We start from the raw sequence: 22,156 nt of genomic DNA, 5'->3' as shown, positions 1-22,156 counted from the left end.
CAAAAGACAATACCGGCTCTCAAAGGTGCTTTGCGTAGGTAGAAAAAGTGCTTTATACATACGAGACTGTTTATCATTTACATTAATGACGCAGCTTTTCGCACATGTTTGGATGCACAGGTGTCAGTTTTTTTAATTATTTTTATTTGACAAGCAGGGTTACATACCATATAATAAAAATTATGTCTAATGAAAAAATAGAGCAAATAGAAAAAAATAAATAAAATGTATAAAATGTAACAAATAACTACACCTCAAACTATGTCACAGTAAGGGAATTTTTATAAAGTCTAAGGTTTAACACGCTATTAAATTCTGAAATACTCAAATTACTCCATGTATGACATCGTTAACTAACAAAAGAGGTGTCACTTGTGTTTAAGCTTAAAGGGTTTGTAACTTATTACCTATATCTTAATCAAACTTTTCTGTTTTTAATCTCCATGCCTTTTGTAACTTGTACTTAATGCTGTCAGTCTCAGAAGTGGAGAGTATTGCAAATTATTAAGAGTGACTTTCCAACATAGTTAAATAAATAAAAAGTGATAGGGGCTCTCTGTGTGATGGAATTACCCGATTCACAGGAGATTCACGGGAGTAAATTTGCACGGTGAACCAGATTTATTTAATCATATTTGACAGTGGTTCGTGGTGGACATCTAACCTGCCACCATCGTCTCAACTTGCGTCTTACTCCCTTCTGTTATGTCTTCGGCTCGGTGAGGGATCATGGGGGTGTCTTTACTCAGCCTCCACCTCAGGTCCCGTCCTGCTGTGGTACGACATCTGTGTCTATTGATCTGGTGCTTGTTCTACTGCTGTCATGACCAGAAACTCTTTTGTCTGCTATCCTCTCTAGCCACGGGCAGAATTTCTTCATGTCAGCCGCTCTCTCACATCCAAAATGGCTTTGCAGCTGGCCAAGGCTGTAGTTTTTGCGGTGTGTTTAAGTGCAGCCTTTTTATGTCCAGACACGCGGCTCGCTGTTGTCAGGCCTGGTGATCCATGTTGTTGCTATGGACTTCCGGACTCCTTCTGTATCTGTAATAGTTTACCTGCCGCACATTGTTACGCTTTTCATTCTTTCCTAATTGCTATGAAAATGCGTCATGCTTCGTGCTCCTTTGGACAGTGGCACCACATTTTTGTTTAGCTGTTTGTTTCTACCTCTGCAGAAAGCAAGGACGTTTTCTTTTTGGTTCCCTTAGGTGCCATTTTCTCGACACCCGTCCAATCGCAACAGCTTGTGGTTTCTGCACACATACACTGATCAGACATAACATTATGACCACTTCCCTAATATTGTGTAAGTCTCCTTTGTGCCTCCAAAACTGTTGTGACACATCAGAGAATGGACATGGACCTTCTGAGGGGTTGAGGTGTGTGCATCATCCCACAGATACTTGATCAGTTTGGAGGCCAGGTCAACACCTTGTGCTGTTCTTCATGTTCTTTTGAGTTGTTCCTAAAGCGTTTGTGTGTGCGTGTGTCCGTGGAGGAATGTCATTACTATGGGGTGGGGGTGCCTGGTCTGGTGTAGGTATGTCTAGATGGGTGGTACATGTCTAAGTAACATCCACATGAATGCCGGGTTTAAAACTTTCCCAGCAGAACATTGCATGATCACGAGATGATCGATGTTATAATTTGCTTTCCTTCGGTCAGTGGTCATAACGTTATGCCTGATCGGTGTACACCGGTACACTGTAGGTCTGCAGCACGTACTGTATATGGGTTCACTGGGGTGTTTCCTGATGCTAATTGCACAGTGCCTGGCACACGCATCCAATTTAAGATCAAATGCAATTCATCATCCTGTCCGGGCGGCGTTGCCAGACTGGAATATTTCATGCCCGGTAGGGCAGTTTTTAATTTTACGTTGCTGGTAAAAATAAGAGTCGGAGCGGGCAGACCAAATTTGGACCGGCTTTACTAATTACTTTTTAATGCTGATTTCAAACAAAAACATTTAGATTAGTACATTTCAGCCTTGACCCGCTCAGTCTGGGATACCGCTGCAGACGGCTGCCTGCTCAGCTAACGTAAAGGTTTTCCGTCCGCAGCCAAAGTTCTGCAAAGGTAAATATATTCTGTCCACACATCCCTGTATAATGTGCTTAAAAGACATGGCTGTGATGATGGATGTGTTTTGATCAGGCTTATCATCAGCTTCATTTGACTCTGTGCGGCGTGCTCACAGGTGCCGTGCGCATGCATCCAAATCGCTCATGGAAAAATGACTAAATACTTACTGTTTGGACAATTATTGTCTTCTGCTGTAAAATACATGTCTAATGGCCTAATTATGTTAATGTCTGAGCGGGATAGTCTCTGAAGCACTGATGCGTCTCACTCGTCTTCCAAGCTGGGACATTCCCTATGGACTGTTGCAACAATAACACTGAATAATTTAATGAGCAAACATACACTGTTACTGCTGCTGCTGCTGATGCGTCTTGCTTGTTAGCTGATAAAATAACATCTTATAAAAGGCAGCGGTTTTTCACCTTGTGTGCATAACGGGGTCGATGGCTGGCAGAGTCTGTGCAGTCCTTTACGTCGGCATGGCACAGAGCTCCACGTCCCCCAGGCTGTACAAGCCTGAACTGTTTTGCATTAGCCGTAAGACAGATGGGAGGAACACCTCCAGCGCGGTGATTAAATCAAACAGATAAAGCTTATTGAGATGATGTGCTCGAGGAGAGAGGAGAATGGGGGAGGAGAGGGGAGGAAGAGAACATTAGCGCGTGGTCACAATCCACTGTAAATTCCCATTTCAACATTTTCTGTTCTTTCCGTCATTTAAACCTTTATTTTTGATTTTTTTATTTATTCCTTTTTATTTAATTATTTCCAGTAAACAATACTTCAGTGGAAACACAAGTCAGGGGTGTTGTCCGGACAAAGCTTATTATGTCCTTGTCAAAACCATAAAAATATCGACCAACTCATTGTTTCTGTTTAACTCCCCTTCACAACATTCAGTCATCCTGTGCAGTAGTAGTGCAGTGGATGCATATATCTGAGTGTATATGCACAGTTATTTTTTACCTACTCTCATTACATTATTACATTATAATTCATATCATGCATCAATCAGGCATAACATTATGACTACTGATAGGAGACGTTAGTATCATTGACCAGGGTGTGACAATATTTTGCTGGAAAACTTTCGGGCCTGACATTCAGTCATGTACCACTAACAACATCCTGTTACCAGACACCACAGGACGCCCTCAGAAGACCCATGTCCATTCTGTGATGAGTCACAACTGTTTTGGAGGCACAAGGGAGACCTAAACAATATTAGGAAGGTGGTCATAATGTTATGCCTGATCGGTGTACATTATAATTCATATTATATCTACTTTGTTTTCTAGTCTAATAGAATGTGTCCTCATATATCCACAGTTGCCCATAAAGTTAGAATTAAAAGGGAAACATGTCTGAAAACAGTTTTCTCCAGCTGTCTTTTTTCCTGACGTCCCCACAAGGATTTTTAATGTTTTATTCCGTCTCAAATTCAATAGACACCGTCGTAGGTAAAGAATGACAAACAAAACAATCACTTTCTCCTCCAGCGCTACACTCTGCAATGTTGATCAGCTGCCGTTAGCGCGAGTCCCTTCCAGGTTGAGCCGACAATGCGACAAAAATGAATGCGAGCGCTGAATTTGTTTTCTCCTTCTTTCGCAGCCACTTGTGTTTAGTGTCAACAGTGTACAATAAACAGTACGAGTAAATTCTGGTGTGAGAGAACGTTTCATAAAAAAAAAGAAAGAAAAAAAGAAAAAAAAAGACACCAGGCTGTTTGTAGTGACAAAAACTGTGCGCCGTCCCCTCCGCTTTCGGGATTCTTTTGATTAGGGCCCTTTGAAAAATATGCAAAACACTTTGGCAAGCAGCGAGTACTGATTCTTGACAAGGACCAACAGAGAGTGCGTTGTTGATGGCAATCAGTGCAATACGCACGCTCGCACCCGCACACACACCAAACACGTATGTATGCATAAAATCTAAGCCAGGTTGTGTGAATTCACTTTCATATGCTGAAGACAAACACTCAGAAATCCATAAATCAAGACACAGTTACATCTGCATTGTGAATATAGACAGTTACAAAACACCGCCTAATAGTAGTTCATTTACTATTATGAATATGAAAATCAAAATAACATAAAATCTAAAAATACACCAATCAGGCATAACTATGACCAATACTGTGTAGGTCTCCCTTGTGCCTCCAAAACAGTTGTTACTCATCAGAGAATGGACATGGGCCTTCTGAGGGGGTCCTGATGTTAGTGGGGGCCCTTTGGGTCCTGTGGGTTGAGGAGAGGGGCCTCTGTGATACTTCAGGCCAAGTCAACACCCGGTGCTGTTCTTCACATTTTTTTAAGTTGTTTCTAAACCATTGATGGGTATATGTGCCTGCGAAGGAGTGTCATTGCTATGGGGTGGGGGTGCCTGGTCTGGTCTAGGTGCTACATGTCTAAGTAACATCCCCATGAATGCCAGGCCCAAAAGTTTCCCGGAAGAAAGTTGTCCTTGTCACCTGTCTCTTGATCTGTGGTCATAATGTTGTGGCTGATCGGTGCACATTGCTTCTTGTAGCAGCAGTCGTTTTAGACAATAAGAACTATTACTTCAATTCTATTAACAGATTAAGCGCTACAGGGCTGTCGTGTTTTTGCGTCAATCACTAATACGCTCCCATGGCCTTATGAAACATGAGGTAATAATTGTGATTTCAGTAATAAAACGTCTTTGTCGTCTGTTTTTCATGTTGCTGCAGGGTCTTCTTTGACTAGCTAGACACAACATGCACTGGAAACTAACGCCTCAGTGCACGCGTCACATACGTCAGTACTGGTTGGAGGCAAGTTAAAATAATATTGGTGGTGTCCTCTCAGAACTTAAGAAACAAAACAATGATATATAGAATCTTTTATTCCCAAACCATAGACATTCTGACACAAAACCCATTTCTACTGTCTGACAGATGGAAGTGAAAGGTTTTGCCAAACTTTCGGAGGCTCTGACAAGACGTCTGAGGCTTCACACGCAGTCAGTCATGTAGCACGGCCAGAATACCACGAGGTCCGACTCCCAGTTTCGCAGCATTGTGCTTCACTTAGAATAGATGAAAGAAACGTCTTGGCACTTGCGGTTACATAACCTGTGAATCACATATTCTCCACATCTCTCTTATTGCATTTCATGTCTATCACTGCAAAGACATATTAAAGTGATAGCAACTGAAATTCATGTTTTGTAGATGACTTACAATTTTATCTCCCAATGCAGACAAACAGCAATGCCCCTATATGTGCATAAATCTCCCAATGGTTTTGACACAGCCATCGGCCCTCGAGCCTCCAACAGCTCCGGCCTAATGATAAGCAGATTAGTTCAGTCGTCGAGACATGCTTTTTGTTAAACTAAGACTTCTGAGTAAAGTGAAGTCCTACCTCCCTCCACATGATTTTGAAAGGTCAATTCACTCTTTTATTACTTCTGATTTATACTACCTCAACTCTCTGTATATCAGGCTTGACCAATCATCAATATGCTGCCTGCAGGCTGTACAGGAGCTCATCTTTTCAACACATTTCATCACATGACACTGGTACTGACATCCCTTCATTGGCTTCCAGTCCATTTTAGGATTCGGAGAAAAAAAAACAAACAGGATCCAGGGTGCTCAAGTTTTTTTTATGCATATAACGAAGGTTAGAAAAGGGACATGAATAGTGAAACTCAAAGGAAAAGTCCAAGGCACTACTCTAGCACAAAATATATATCCAAAAAAAGCCTTTATTGAGATGGCTATTTCATGATGAAATGGTTTAAAACATAAGTGGTAAAAAACGGACACGGGAATATAACCCACACCCAGCGGCAAACTGCTATTTTCAATTTTCAGATTTTATTACTAGTTTTATAGAGTCTTAATGGCAGGGCACCATCTTACCTGCCCGAACTACTACAGAGCGCTGTGATCCCGTAGATGCAGGCTCAGAGACAGGGACAATAGAGTCTTTTTTTAATATCAAAGCCGCCCAGAGTTTGGGGCGTTTTAAATGATCATCCTCCTCGCTGGCCTTCAGTCCAAGTTGAGCGGGATATCTTCGATTTTATCACACAAACGGTTTTTATTGACTGTTTTTCTCCATTTTAACTCTGTTTTTCAACTGAGGTGTTTTTAAATGTGCTTTAGAAATATGCTTCGACTTGGCTTGATGTAATATACGTTTGATTTAAGCAGGAAAGCCATCAACTATTAAATGTTGTTATATTATTCAGAGAATAGATGTTGTTCCTACTCAAAAAATGGCCTTCTGATCAACATCAGTGGATACAGATTTTACTTTGATGACAGTCACCAAAACAAATTCCTTTCCATGCTTTAGAAACAGATATAAAATGATTCTTAAAAACAAAGAGGAAATTGTCTTCTGCCTATCTGGTGAATAAACCCACAGTTAATAGATGCACCTTGTATTTAAAACTCATTTACATCCAGAGCTAATTACCAGATACATATCATCTCACATTTAATGTGTCAAATATACTTCCAAGTCTTTTTCCTTCAACTGCTGCCTTCTCCTCCTCTGCCTAGTCTCTCTTTTATCCGGCCGGCTTTAATCAGATCCCCCCCGTCCATATGAACTAGGTGCTGCTCAAGGTTTCTTTCTGTTGAAAGGGAGTTTTTTTCTTTGCCACTGTCGCCTTTTAAGAGTGGTTCATACCTCTGTGGGAGGTAAATGGTGTAACCTACGCACTTACCCTCCATGAGCCATTTATACTTGTCTGCTCATCAGTCTGGCTCGCTCTGTAACAACGTCACCTAAACGGAGTTGGTGCTGTGGGTTTTTTTTTTTTTTTTTTTTTTGCCAGTCAGGTTAATTTTTGTCTCTACTTCCTGCTTCACTTTCAACTACTGAAACTTTTGCTGAAGTTTTCCCAATCACGAGCCATACAAATGTTTGTATCTCCAAACCTCCTCAGTTAACCTTTCCTCAATGTGTTCCATCTAAATTGATCCAAAACAATCAATTCGAAAATTGCGCAGATGGAGAAGCAGCCGGAAATATTAAAGAGGAAACACACATAACCTATGTGCAAAGCCTTTCTGAGCCATTTAAATTTGTGTCAGTCTGGCTCGCTCTGGAAACAATGCTTCCTAAAGTTGGCTCTGTGTCTTTTTTGCCAGAGGGGTAATTTCTATTTCAGTTGCCATTGTTGAAAGTGAAGCAGGAAGTAGAAACTTTCAGTGAGAACAATCAATTCAAAAATTGCGTAGATCAGGGTTCCCAAGACTACGGCCCCGGGTCAAACCATGGAGCGACCCACTTAACGATCCCAAACAATCCCTCTAAGAAAATTCACATATCCATATTTAAAGGTTGCCATTTTAATTGCATTTTAATATACAATAATATAATATTATTATACATATTCTTATAAATCTAATATTTTAACATTTTTATTTATAAACACGCCTCATCTTCCTCACACTAACATATCTACGCTTGTGACGGAGCCAATTTAGTGACTTTGTCGCTATATTTAGCAACTATTCAGACTCCTCTAGTGACTGTTTTTATACTTCCAAAAAAAGCGACTATTGAGACATCCAGCAACTTTTTCTGTTGCTCTTGGAAACTTTTTGCGACTTGGATGTGAAAGCCTTCTTAGCCTTCTCAACGAGCTGCAGGTGTACTGCCAGGATCAGGGTCTGACTGGTTGAGCCCATGCAGAAGTGCAAAAAGCTGCAGTTCATTTAGTGGTCTCTAGAGGCTTGAGTGTGTTTCACCTGCAAAGATACAATGCCCGTGTTCAAAGAATTTAACATTCCTCAACACTATGAGACCCACCGCGGGTTTCATGTATGCTAGCCTGGCCCATATAATTTCTGTTATAGACTGATCCCGGCCCCCCATCACAGAATGGAAGGTTGATATGACCCACAGTGAAAAACGTTTGGGGACCCCAAGTGTAGATGGAAAAACAGCCAGAAATGCTTAAGTCAAAACATGCTACTGCCGAGCAGACCCGCTCTTGCTGTGTATCAGGCTACGGCGTTAGGGTCTGTGTAGCCACGTAACCCTAACACAGAATATAAACTGTGCAGTGCTTGTTTGGAGGGTTTCAGGAGACATAACTGGTGGTCCTTTCAGGTCTTGTAGAAATTGTGTTACTTAAATCTGCCTCAACGGTGACTATGTTAAGTCTGCAGCAAAGATCTGCAAACATTTTTCTGACATTATAAAACATTCTACCATCTTCTGACTGAGATTCCCTGAACTAAAATTGGCAAAGTGACATATACTGCAATGCTATAGATGGATTATTTTGCGCTTATTTGCCATTTCAGTTTGGCAGCCGTTTATTTTGTATGCCAGTTGTGTTTTTTTTTCTCTCTCTCTCTTCTCTCTCCAGGATCTCTTGGATGGTTTAAGTGTAAATCAGCTCTGAATCCCCGTGTGCAGGCTCTGGGTAGCCCACCTCAGCGTTCTGCCTGTCTTAGAGTGTAGGCGCTTATCTGACTCGCCGTGTATTCACAGCCACCGCTCTCACCTTATCAGCAGTCTGAAGCTTGCATGCTCAATCGCCTGATTTGTCAAGGGTGACTCCAAAAGATTCTGATAGGCACTCTGCAAATCACCTAGTTGATCTAAAATATCGACCAGCCACAAAAAGTCATTACACACAATAATGGCGGGCAGGACCTTGAAGATGTGACTTAATTAGGTTTCAAATGGCTTCAAAAATGCCTTCAAATCTGCTCCCCTGGAGAGTAATGCGCTCTCAGATTTTTCTCAGTAATTACAGGTGTAGAAAGTGAGGCGCACAGCTACTGACAGTGCCACCGCTGCTTCTACCTGTAGGTGGTGATCGCAGAAACTTGGACATCAGGGATATGCATTACTGTTGAAGAATGGTGAAAGAACTCTCCTGCTCATCCGCTTCAGCTTGTTATATTGTCATGAGGAAAAAATGACAGAGGCAGGCAGAGAGCATAAAGTGCTGCTTGAGCTGCAAAATGTTCTGCTGGAGCACATTATGTGTCGCTATGGTGAAATTTGTGAAGTCATTGAAAGTAAATGGTTCGGAGGGCCTTGACAGAGCTGCGTACCTCGTCAGTATTTCAGTCAGTCTTCCTGTTGTCGCCAAGAACATTAAAAATCTTCTACTAATCTCCAGCCAACAACTTCAAAATGATTCATTATCGGTTTCACAGTGAGTACATGTGCTACACCGATCAGGCATAACATTATGACCACCTTGCTAATGTTGCGTAGGCCTCCCTTGACACCAGATGATTAATGTTTTTCTGTTTTCTTACCAATGGTCATAATGTTGTAGCTGATTGGTGTATAATTCAATTTTAGATTGTTCAGTGTCTAAAAGTGCCAAAGATTTATTTAATTAAGCCTTTTTATTTGCACAGTAATAGTATACCCTGGGGATCTCATGTAACTTGTAATAATTGTGGAGTTTGGCTCTGATCTCACTCTTGTGTGAATCAGCCATGTCTGTAATCTGGCAAGGAGAAATTACACAGAAAACTACCATATTTCCTCTAAACACAGAAGTCTTGTGATGATAGTGTTCGTGTGTGAATTGCCATCCCATGTGCTTTGTGTTTTTTATATTATTTTTTAGTGAGGTTTTCTGAGGTGGAGGTTTAGTTTCCGCTGTCGTCTTTCTTCTTCTTCCCATTTCTCGCTCATCAATTATCGAGGGTATATTGACGATTATAAACGAAAGTTTGGACAGCAGTTTAGTTGCAAATTCAAGAAGACCTCACTACACATAGCCTTGGAGAAAAAAAAAAACATTAAAACCATCAGAGGAGCAAAACCTTGAAGGATGACGAGATGGATGAGGTCCACGGCAACATATTTTGATGTGTTCGAGTTTATTTATTGATGCATTCATGTCCTCATCTCATCAATAAAGAGGAGATGATGTACTGATATCCTGTGAATTGTCACCAGGGACCAATACAGTGATGACACTTTATATTGTTTTGTTTGCTTTTTTTTCAATATTTGCAGTATGAATAATAATAATAAACCCCTCTCACTCCTCACAGGTGGTCTTTCTTTCCTTCTTCAAGCTCCGGTCCTCTACCATAGGCCTGGGGGCTTGAAGGTCCTGTGCAGTATCTTAGCTGTTCCTTGTACTGTACTCTTATGGACAAAGATCTAATATGCTGTGCCTGGAATCTGTTTGAGCCACTCTTCCAGTCTAGGGATATGGGGATAACCACCAAGCTCTCATCGAGTTCCTCTTTCAGCCCTTGGTATTTTCTAGAGCTTCTCATGTTCCTTCTTCATGATGTTGCGTTCACTGGAGATTGCTACATCCATCGCTACAGCCCTCGTCTGCTGTTTGTCCACCACTAATATGATGTCCACTTGGTGAGCCATCACCAACTTGTCGGTCTGCTTCTGGAAGTCCCACGGGATCGCGGCACCTTTGAGCTTCCAGTTGTGCTGATAACCTTCATTTATAACTTTCCCCAGGTAATACTAATCAGGGCTCAACTCACGACTCTGTTCTGTGTCTTCTCACAGAAAACCAAGATCTCCACGTACGATAAGATGTGGGAGTTCATGAGCAGTCGGCGGCACTCGGTGATGGTGAAGAATGTTGAGGAAGGCATTCACCGGGTGCTCACGTCGGACTACGCGTTCCTCATGGAGTCCACCACCATCGAGTTCGTCACACAGCGCAACTGCAACCTCACACAGATTGGGGGCCTCATTGACTCCAAAGCCTATGGGGTTGGCACGCCGATGGGTATGTATGATAGAAATATCTCACATTTTATCAAGGTAAAACATATGTTCTTATGCCGTAACATAGAAATCCAGAAACCCCAGAATAGCAGGATGAAACAAACATATGATCCTGTCTTGATGTTATGAGATCTCATGAACATAGGCCATGAAGAAAATGTATTACACTGTACTCAACTGTATTGTTGTAAATTAAAACCTGCGTAAACCAGCACATTTACACTACACCACATCCCTGAGGGTATTCCATGTGGAGGAATACTTAGGGGGGAAATCCTGGGGCTATCTCCAGCAGGCAGAAGGAATAGTGTTACACAAACATGCCGATGAATAAAGGCTGTGGCGTGTAACACATTGTGCGGAGGTGCAACATTTGATTACGAGGCTCAGCGGTAGATTGTCGTAATCTCGTTACAAACGCAGCGAGACGAAAACCTCTGGTTAAGTACCTGCAAAAAATTTCAACTGGGAGACAAATTAGAATGATGACCTCAGACAAAAGACTGCATCACAAAGAGGGGGTCGTAAAATAGTTCCTACAGGGAATCTGCCTCCTATAAACTGGGCTTTGAAACAATATAACGTCTGGAACAAAAATGAATGAAGGTCTGTGGATCCCATCATCTGGTTATTAGATCTGGTCCTGCTCAGTGATTGAGTGACCCCAACCCTCATTTGGTGAACAAACACAATAAAATGACCAACACCAAAGACCAAAATTAGAAATAAGCTATAAATAAGTCCAACTCTCAGTACTTTCTAAATTCTATGCCCTCTCTGTAGCTCTTATTGGTTTCGGTCTCCTCATAGGATTTGTTGACAACAAAAGTGGTTTGTTGGACTTCCCTAGGGAATAAATTGTCAGCATGCCACTTTGCCCATATATATTGTGTATCAGCTCTTCCTTGCAGCATTATGTCTAAAAAAAAAAAAAAAAAAAAAAACCATTCTACATGGTCTCTGTTAAAGACAAAAGTTATCAGAATCTGTCATCAAACACTTCCCTCCGTCGAGGATAGGTGATATACAGCAGCTGTATCCTCTAGACGAGTCGGGGGGAAAATGTCCTCCGGGACAGTGAGTGTTGGCAAGGTCGTTTGCTGCTTGTGTATGCTCTGCTGGTCAGCCACAGAAAGTAATTTGAGTGACTGTTTAGCTGTGTGTGAAAACAGTGGAGGTAGGCTATATTTGCTTTGGGTGATTGCATTTCCTGACTGATGTGCTGCATTTGAAGTTTTGCAACAGTGTGTGTGTGTGAGAGAGAGAGTGCATTTGCCTATAAGACAGTATACTTTGCCGTGTTATGAAATGACTTGGTTTCTGGGAATGTTTATATAACAGCAGATAAATGTATTCATGTTACGGGTGTCACTAAAAGACTGAGGCGAGAAGAATGAACGGAAAGAAAGAGATTGCCAGTGTCCTGCCAGTACTAGAGGAAGGAGTAGTGTTAGTATCATTACTCCCTTGTGACACATTCGCATGCAGTGTGAAGATATTTAAATTGCTAATCCTACCCTTTAAGACATGTAGCCTATATTCCCATATAGCCAGGTCATTTAGCATATATCTCATTGACTTAAACCTAGAAAGGGTGTCGGCCTGCATTAGTGACTGAGCCACGGCACTCATTGCTCGGGCCTTTTGCCACTCTTAGACTTGGACCTCATTGTAGCATCCATACATTGTCAATAACTGCTTGTCCGGGAGAGGCTCTCTGGGGGGGGCTGGAGTCTGTCCCAGCTGGCACTGTGCAAGAGGTGGGTACACCCTGGGGCAGGTTAACAGCCCACCACATGTAGACAAACACGCACACGATCAATTTAATTCGTCAAAGCATCTGGAGAAAACCGGTATAAAGCTCAGTGGGTATACAATGTGTGTTCCTGAAGGTACTGAATAAATAAACAAGAGCACGGAGCAAAAAGCAACAAATGGTCAATGATGATAGTGGTTATATTACAGATGGTTCAGCTAGATGAATTACAAGCAGGGTGGGAAGTGACCCTGAGCAGTTTGCCACTGTAATACATGAACACTTTCTTCGTTGGTAGGGTCGGGACCCCAAGCAGCAGCAGCCAAGTTAAAGGCTGGTCCTGAGTTAGCCATAACTAAGATTTATCAAAAGTTTAATGCTCACCTTAAAAGTAGAAAATGTGGCTGCTTCATGATGCTTATTATGAATTATACTTTTTGAGATGAGCTATGGTCGGGTATAAGGACATTTACCAGCCCAAACAAAGAATCCCGCAACACAACCCTGAGAATTTAACCTAAGGATTATTGATTATGAACCAATACCGGGTTCAAGATTCCATCCATGAAAAATTGTGTTGATTACAACAATTATTAATTGTCCTGCACAGACTTTTTATTAACATCCGTCCTGATCAATCCAATGGGACACATTTAAGGACACGTTTAAAAATCACTCGGACCCCATTTAAAGACGGACCGGGCTGTTTATGACCACATTCTTTCAGCTGTGTGAACAAACGACGCCTCCTGGGTCCCATTAAAGGTCGCCTATGCAACAGGGGTGGTCTTGCGTAAGCAGAGTTTTGCTGAAATAAGAGAGCTATTTGCTCAATATGGCGGCAAAAATTGCGTTTGGATCTGGAGAGCTGGGCTGGGTTGCACACAGAGACGCATTTTAAGCCCATGTGTGACTTAAAGATGGCCAGTTGCGATCAGATCTGAAAAAGGCTTTTGCTCTCCAGCTGTGTGTGGGGAAACTGCGGATAATCGGTAATAGGAGCATTTTGGAGGAGTTAGGTCACCAGTTTGATCCCTGCTACGTCCCTGTCTGAGGTGCCTCAAGAAACCCTACAATCTGTTCACTGGGCACTTTGCATGGCTACGGGTTAAATGCAGACAAATTCCTTGTAAGTGTACTAACACTACACGTTTAATCTGCCAGTTTTGTGTAGCTACCGTCTCCCCCTCTGTCCTAACTGTAGTCTCAGGAGCCTGTGCATTATTCCTCATCCTCCCTTTTCTCTTTGTCTCTTCCCCTGATGACTATCAATCGTCATTTAGCTTCATTAGGCTGCATTAATCAAACGGGGGAAGCAGGGAAATGTTGGAGCAGCTTGTCAGCAGGCTGCTGTCCTTCACATTGCCCAGAGGGCTATTTTTTCTTTCTTTCTTTCCTTCCTTCCTTTTTTTAGTTTTATCTCATCAACAGGAAAGAGCCTAGTTTTAATGCAGCCTGAATATATTTTTGTAGAGATAGAAGATCGCCGCCTCTTACCCCTGGCCCTGCCCAGCCCCAGCCCCTAGCTCACCATGAACTATACTTTCAGCTCCTCATGAGAACTCTCTGCAACGCGTCAAAGAGAAAGAAAGGATATTAGACAAAGAACTCTCAGTGAATGAAAATAAAGCATTTAGTAAAGTAAATACTTTGATATACAAAAAAATACAAAACTTTTGAAAGTATTTTACTTATATTTATGTATATATTTATAGGGAACAGATGTACAGGGAGAGAAGAGAGGAATATTTACTTTATCTATGTTGTGTAATGTATCCAGCCATAATCACAAGAAACAGGAGAGAATGGGAAACCTCAAATATAAGAAAAAATGGAACAAACTAGACAAGCAAAGTAAATGTATGACATAATCCCTTGTTAAATCAAATTAAACATTTGAAACCAAAATAGATTAAAATGCCTCAGAAGCGCTCCACAAGGAATAGATTAAACTAATGTGTGCAGAACCATGTACATGAGTGGGGGTGTGTTTCTGCACATGTATGCTTACACAATGTTCCTTGTGCGTTTATAATAAGCATGAGTGAGTATGCAATTGTTACTCCTGTCTATTGATTTTTCGTACATATTTTCCGTGAATTATGATGTTAAGGTGAAAAGAAACTCAAATCTATGTCTACATCATTCCTTTTCTGCAGTTTATTAGTATTTTTTGAATATAAATTTCTATGAACACTTGTAATGCAAAAACAAATATTATGAAAAAAAAAAAGAGCAGAATTGCACTCAGCGGGCTAAAAGTACAGATTAGGCATTAACGCTACATTTGAATTTCTGGTCCTTTTCGCTGAAAGACAATGCATTAGTGATCAGTCAGCTATTACAGCGCTTTGATCAGGCAGATAACGTCAATGTGTCTTACTCCACATTCAGCGTTGGCCTGTCATTTCGCTCTCCGCTCTTCAGTGAATTGGAGGATTAGGCTCGCCTTTGATGGGCACATACAGAGGGCCCTGTTTTTAAGCTTATACGAATTAACGGAGGTCATCTGCTGCACCACCTATACAGATAACCAGAATCAGGAGAAATCCCAACAGTATATTAATACAGGAATGTAGAATCCTGATATTTACACTTGCACAATACAATCGTTTTCATTTAAATTTCCATCAACAATTTAAAAAAAATATACAAAATCCAATTCAGAGCTAAAGGAACTTACATGCATGAGTTTTAAACGGCAGCATATTTTCAAGGTCAAGTTGTCTTGTTTACCGATCAAACTATTAGTCACTCAAGAAATCGGCGGCAATTGTCCTAAATCTAGAAGCAGAGTGTGTGTAATGGGAGAATATTTCCCATAACAGACACAATGAGGTTTTGCTCTCATGTGTATTGAGTTGGGAGTTATATTATAGTTCTATTGATTCGAAGTTATGCAGCCATTATCCTGAAATTAACTTTTATAATGTATGGACGTTCAGCCACAACATTATGACCACTGATAGAGGAAGTAAATAACATCTTGTGACAATTCAGTGTTCTGCTGGGAAACTTTAATGGTGTGGATGTTATTTAGACATGTAGCACCCACCTAGACCAGACCAGACCAGACCAGACACCCCCACCCTATAGAAATGACACTCCTTGATGGCAGCAGCCATCCCCAGCAGGATGCAGCCTGACACAGACAGACACACACACACACACACAATAACGCTTTAGGAACGATTGAAAAACAACCAAGAAAAAAAACAAAAAACAAAAAAAAAACATGAAGGACAGCAAAAGGCCCTTGGCCTCCAAATTCGATAATAACTGTCTTGGGTTCTATTGCAGAAAACACTGTTTTGACTTCACAAGTCAAGACTGCAAGACTTTTTCACTACCATTTCTATAGGTTTAAGAATGTCCTATGTCAAGGAGTAAACAATCAAGGTTCTGGCATTTAAAACTAAATGCAGTCTGAAAATTGATTCTCTTTACGACACTATCAAAAGGTAGGACAGGAGTAATGTGGTTACAGGAGCAGCCGAGTTCTGGTTATGTAAGAAGCAGGTGGGATGAGGTGAGGGCATGCATCAAGGGTTTCTGCAGAAGTATCTACATCAGTAGTTTTTCCATAAATCATACGAATGTTCGTGTAGCTCATTTAATCACAATATGGCAAGCAGCTGTGGAGATTTCTCGCTCCGGAACAAAGCATATGACCGTCATTTGACACTGTCATCCATGGGCATTGTGACTGGATGGTCTTGAGTTGTCACTTGTAACGGAGTCTGTGGTCTCGATAGAGTTTTGAAGCCTCACTGCCAAGGCCAAACTCAGAACGCCATCTGGCTCTCTGAAAATCATTTAATTCAATTCCATTTACACTGCAGCAAAAAACAATACCAACTGTCTCAAGATGCTTTACAAAACCGGCCTGGCTGGCTTGTAATAATAAAACATATAGCTTATGTGACAGCTCAAGAGTATAGGAGGAACAATGGGCAGGTTGGAGAAATGGACAATTGTTCATCCAGGTAATGGTGGATCCGATGACGTGCTGTATATTTCACAACTCTAATGTGAAACTGTGAAACCCTTTGGAGCTGTGGCTCTGTTTTCAGCTCAGTGGGTCAGGAAGCTTCAGATTTTTCACCCATTTCATGGGAATGTGAATTTGGGTTACACCACTTGCCAAAAAACAAGCTGGCACAGCGCATCACTGGACTTGACTGTGTGACACAGTGCCCGTGTTCATCCTGCCCGCGATATCACAGCCGAGGTTGTCCCATTTGTTTTGATCAGGCGGGTCTGGCCTGCTTTCAAGGATCATTGTGGTAGCAAGCGATTTATCTGACACGCGGCGGCTCGCTGTTCCACTCCAGAGCCGAGGGGAAGGTATCTACCCCGGACAGCAGTGAACAACAAGGGCCAGAATCTGATTCACTTTTGCCGTCACCGTGGAGATAGATGCTTTTGAAACATGCCGCCTGCTTCAAGATAAAGATGCCAGAAGCCCTTGGGGAGATGATGAAGGACAGAAGAGGTGTTCAAGGGTGCGAACGTGGCCTTTTGACTGCGGCCACGCCACCTCGAGATGGAGGGCTGCACCTCAAGGCTCAGCGCTGCCACGGGAGCTTTTTCCACCGTTGCAGTTCACTGAACTAGCTCTGCATACAAACTACAAATCACAGCAGTTTTTTTCCCTCCAGTGAAGCTAGTGAAAATGTTTTCAAATCTAAATATGTTTTCTTTCCCCTTTGTGCTCCAGGGAGAGTGTTTAAGATAATAGGTGTTATTAGTGTATTCATAATAACTCAAGCTGTATTCAGAAGCTGATTGCTGCATACAGGCTGCACCGCAAAAGGTTTTTTTTTTTCATTATTATTTTTTTTTTAGATTTTACAAAGTTTCACCCTTTAGGTTTAACCAAACATCTCAATGTGGGGCCATTCTTAATAAGTAAAGCTGAGGAAGAGGTGCAAGGGCCCACTGGGAAAACTGAAAAGAGATGGTGGAACTGATTTGAAGCGAACATTTTAAAGACTCGCTTTGGGGATGTTACCTTATGGCACGGCAAACAGCTCTCAGTGAAAATATTAGCACGGATTAACCATGGCAACTGGTTTTTAATTAGGCAGCTATGCAGGTAGACCGAGCGAGAATATGAGCCCCACAGATGTATTTTAGGTCTATTAGTTTAGTGTTGTTGTGCCCGTGGGGGTAATACATGAGCATAAATAATTCACAGAAAATAATATGTGCATTTAATACTGGAACGTACCAAAATCTCAAAATTACATGCTGCATTACAGGAAGGATGACTCAAAGTAAAAGAATTATAGAACAAGTGTGCAATGCCCACAGACTAATTGAACAAATGAACAAAAGATTGTTAAGTTGTTAACCTTAAGTACTACCGAAGGATCTGTAGGGTCATGTCAGAGTTTCAATTTTATATCAAGTACCACAAAATCATCAATGTGGGTAAAATTCAGAATCTGAATCAGCCAAATGGCTTAAATGTTACATTGCATTATTGTGAACAGAGAAGCAAGTGAAAACATATTCTTAATGTCTGGTTTGTGTTGGTCTACCTAAAATACACCAGTCAGACATAACATTATGACCACTGATATAAGGAGAAGTAAATAACAGTGACCATCCTGTGACAGTTCAATGTTCTGCTGGATAGGACCCATAGGACCCCACTAACAACAACAAGGTAATGGAAACACTTTTTTAAAAACCTCTGAAATACCTAAAGCTAAAAAACTTTTACGCTCTAATTAGGTGGTTTTTCAGACGTATTGATGTAAACGTTGTTTGCAAAAGTGCAATGGAAAGTCAAACAAGTATTTTCTGACACCACAACCAAGCTCTGAGGTCAGCAAAAGCCCCAATCAACCTTGTGCCTTAAAGAAGCCAAAATGGTTTTGTACATTCTCTATGAAAATAAAAAGGATTTCCTCTGCACCAAACTGACTATTTGTTCTAAATATAGAGTTGAAACAAGGAGCTGGTAATGGAGGACTCAGTTGCACAGCCCATGGCACAGATGGTGGTTAGAAAGGCTTTACTTCCAAAAGACAAAATCAAAACCAATAAACAGGCTGGCACGTTTCTCTCATGGAGGACAAAGGCAAACTGGCAAAGGAGGAAGGAAACACAGAGGCTAAATACAAGTGGAGCAATTAGACACAGGTGAAATACATCAGGGGCGGGGCTAACAGCAGGGCTACCTCTGCATTTCCACTGGCTGCACAGGTGTGTTTGGCCTGTGCCTGATCACCCTAACCAGCCACATCTGAGAAGACTGAAGAGGCCTGAGGAGAGGAATGACCTTTCCCCTGCAGCAGCTCAGCATGGCTCACCTGTTGTCTTTTTGTTTTCTTTCTTGTGAAATAAATCCTTACCGTCATGAGTCTTCACTTTTACGCTACGCCTATCGAATCGGGTGTTAACAAAACGATAAGGGGGAAGGGAAGACATCTGGAAGGACAGAGAGTTTAGTTACATTCAAAGTAAAGTGAGAAGTGTGGACTCCAAGAACAAAAATGATAGCCTTAGCCTAAGCTAATGCAGATCCAAATAAATGAAATGAATTGAAGTGCCTCCGAAAGAGAGAAAGATTTCACTAGATGCAGCAGAGCTGGATGGGACAAGCAGGATGTGCGTCCTTATACTGATCTCATGTGTTTTTGGTCCTTCAGGCTCTCCATACAGAGATAAGATCACTATTGCCATCCTGCAGCTTCAGGAGGAAGGGAAGCTGCACATGATGAAGGAGAAGTGGTGGCGGGGAAACGGCTGTCCCGAGGAGGAGAGCAAGGAGGCCAGCGCCCTCGGGGTGCAGAACATCGGCGGGATCTTCATCGTCCTCGCTGCCGGACTCGTCCTGTCCGTGTTCGTGGCCGTGGGCGAGTTCCTCTACAAGTCCAAACAGAACGCACAACTTGAAAAGGTAAGACACGCCCCCTGACATTCAACAACAACGATAGCGGCACCAGTGCCATGAAAGTCAGTGTCGTGGCAAAGACGTCATGCTAAAAATGAAACAAAATATATGCTAACTATATTAGTTTATTTTATAGTTTCTAGTAAATCATTTCAGTTTGCACAAACACACACTATGATGACAGTGCTGTATCCTATACAGTGAGATAAGGGTTGGTTTTTTTGCATTTATTCACTTAGGCCCAATGGCGTCAACGAGATAAGAAACGTGAGGAATTCTGCTGTCACCACGGATCCAAGCTAGACTTTAACCACCATCTCAAATGACCTCAAGAACAAACTCCAGAAACATTTTCTCCCCCTCCCCCACCCACCCCCCAATTGTAATCTGACATGATCTAAAACTTCCCAAAACTACTGTTTATATATTTTTTTTCTAAAACCACAGAGAATGGGAACACTAAGACCAGAGTAATAAAACTTGTTTTGCAGTGCTAGCATTAATACGATACACAGTCACAAGGTTTTGCTCTGCTGCATGACCCCATATCGTGAACAGCCACAATCACTCACACACACCTCACCACAACCTCCTCCTCCACCACCACCACCACCACCTGCTTATAGCTTCTCTCACCTTTCTGCGTTTCATATCTGGTGCATACATGCATTCAAAGCCTATATCCTAGATCAGATCATGCCATTAGCTGCTGACATATAGTAAGTACATAAAACATCAATGATACGAATACTCATTATAAACATCTGGGGTGTCAGGGTACCTGACAAAAAACTGTAAGGCACAAGATAACGAAACGGACCAGCTAACATATCTAAACTGGTTTACTGCTAGTGCTTTATTCTAAATAAATTATTTTAAATCTGTGTATACTGTGAAAATAATAAATCTGTATATAACTTAGTACACATTATATTTGTAATATTAGAAATGTAATTACAATGAAGAGAAATATTTGCATTTGCAGACAAAATAGCTTTTTTTTAAAAAAATAAATCTGTATAGCAACATTGTACGCTACAATATGTTGATAAATGTATAATTCAAAGTCTCAGAGCATCTGTAAAAGGGGTTATATATATATATAACCCCCTTGTTACATTGAGATTATTATCCGTTTTACACATTTTTGATAAGAAAAGCACAGAAATGTGAAGATCAGATGACCCCAGGTTCATTTTGTTGAAATATTAATGGTGAAACCACCATCAACATGGGAATTTTGCATATTTGCTTTCCACTACCATCAAAAGAAGATGCATATGAAGGCAAAATGCAGCAAAACAATTATCACAATGTATATTATATCACATATCTATATATGACAACAAAACGTACAAACTAAAACTGCATTTAGATTGTAGTTATCAATAGCTAATGAATAACAGAATAATTACAGGAAGGGGCAAAATCTTGTTAAAAAAAGATTTTGCGTTTTGAAGAAAAGCTCTGTAGTGTGTTTCAATACTGAAATTGAACTGAAACTGTCAGACATTCTAAAGATATCACGCTCCGAGACACTTATTCTCACTTTTCACATATTTTGCAGTTTGATTATTGTCTTTTAAGTCAGAATTATCTCTGGTTAGGTAGGATCTCTAGTTACATACAGATATAATGTGTTTTAAAATCAGAAGGCAAATGAAAATGATTTAATACTTGGAATCCAGAGAAGCTGCACAAATCCTTTAAATGAGCTTTCATGATTGCTGTTGAAGGAGTGTATTGAGCTGTAGGTACTTGGCCTGAAAGACTTTGTTTCCCATCTGGCAACACTGATCAATACAAATGTTGAAGGAAGAAGTATCATACTCATTCATTCTTTTACTGGGAAGGCTGGAGCCTATACCAGCTGTCACTGGGCGAGAGGCGGGGTGCACCCTGGACAGGTCTCCAGTCTAGTGAATGGAACTGCAATAACAATAAATACAGAGCCTTGACCTTTTGACTGAAAACTTACTGCAAACTTAAATTGTATATTTGCACTTTTATATCGCATTGACCCTGAAACTACTGTATAAATACAATAATCATCATATCTGGCAACACCGGTACTGATTGTATTTATTGTACAGTGTTTTAACTTGTTGAGCAATTTCATGCGTCCTCTCAAGTAGATTAACACACACACACACACACGTAAATACACACAATTATACATATAAAAAGCTGAGCCTGTGCCCAAATCGGTTGAAACCTATATAAAGATACTGGTAACCATGTTTAAAACACTTACTTTATCAATTAAATGTTTACTGGCTCTATCAACAGTGAACAGACAGCATGAAAAATTACCATGAACATCTGTCCAGAGACAAATATAATCTAAAGCAGCTTCCATTTAGCTGTTACCACAAGTACAAACATTTGCCTGTGCACACTGAAGCTAGCAAAAATCTAATTCATTAACAAGTCAGTAGTGAGTGGATGACCAGTTTTAATATCAGCATGTGGAGAAAGCTGCTTCGCAGGAGTTAAAAAAAATTCTGCTATATTGGTTCTGAAAAACAGTGATTTACAAAAGAAACTTAGGCAATATTCAACAGCAGCCAATAACGTTTGTTACATAAAAGATCAAAAACATGTATGATTTAGTTCAGAGTTCTGGTTGAACTGATTGTCCTGGTATTCATTTATTATTAGAAAATCCCCTGAAAA

General features: G+C 41.0%; 1 protein-coding gene across 2 annotated transcripts in view; it reads left to right on the top strand.

Moving 5' to 3' along the window:
* The window catches only part of grik2 (glutamate receptor, ionotropic, kainate 2), a 209,050-nt gene that overhangs the window by 168,648 nt on the left and 18,246 nt on the right, over window positions 1-22,156 (top strand). Inside the window, exons 15-17 of one of the 2 annotated variants that reach the window (XM_047598050.1) lie at window positions 10,593-10,818; window positions 19,236-19,486; window positions 19,720-19,747. In XM_047598050.1, the coding sequence (XP_047454006.1) occupies window positions 10,593-10,818; window positions 19,236-19,486; window positions 19,720-19,747 (505 nt within the window). The remainder of the gene's footprint in view (window positions 1-10,592; window positions 10,819-19,235; window positions 19,487-19,719; window positions 19,748-22,156) is intronic. The other variant, XM_047598051.1, reaches the window with a different exon arrangement.

This window comes from Mugil cephalus, chromosome 11 (assembly GCF_022458985.1).
Source record: "Mugil cephalus isolate CIBA_MC_2020 chromosome 11, CIBA_Mcephalus_1.1, whole genome shotgun sequence".
Classification (NCBI taxonomy): Eukaryota; Metazoa; Chordata; class Actinopteri; order Mugiliformes; family Mugilidae; genus Mugil; species Mugil cephalus.
The sequence above is the reverse complement of the archived record's forward strand: the minus strand, read 5'-3'. Positions and strand labels throughout refer to the sequence as shown.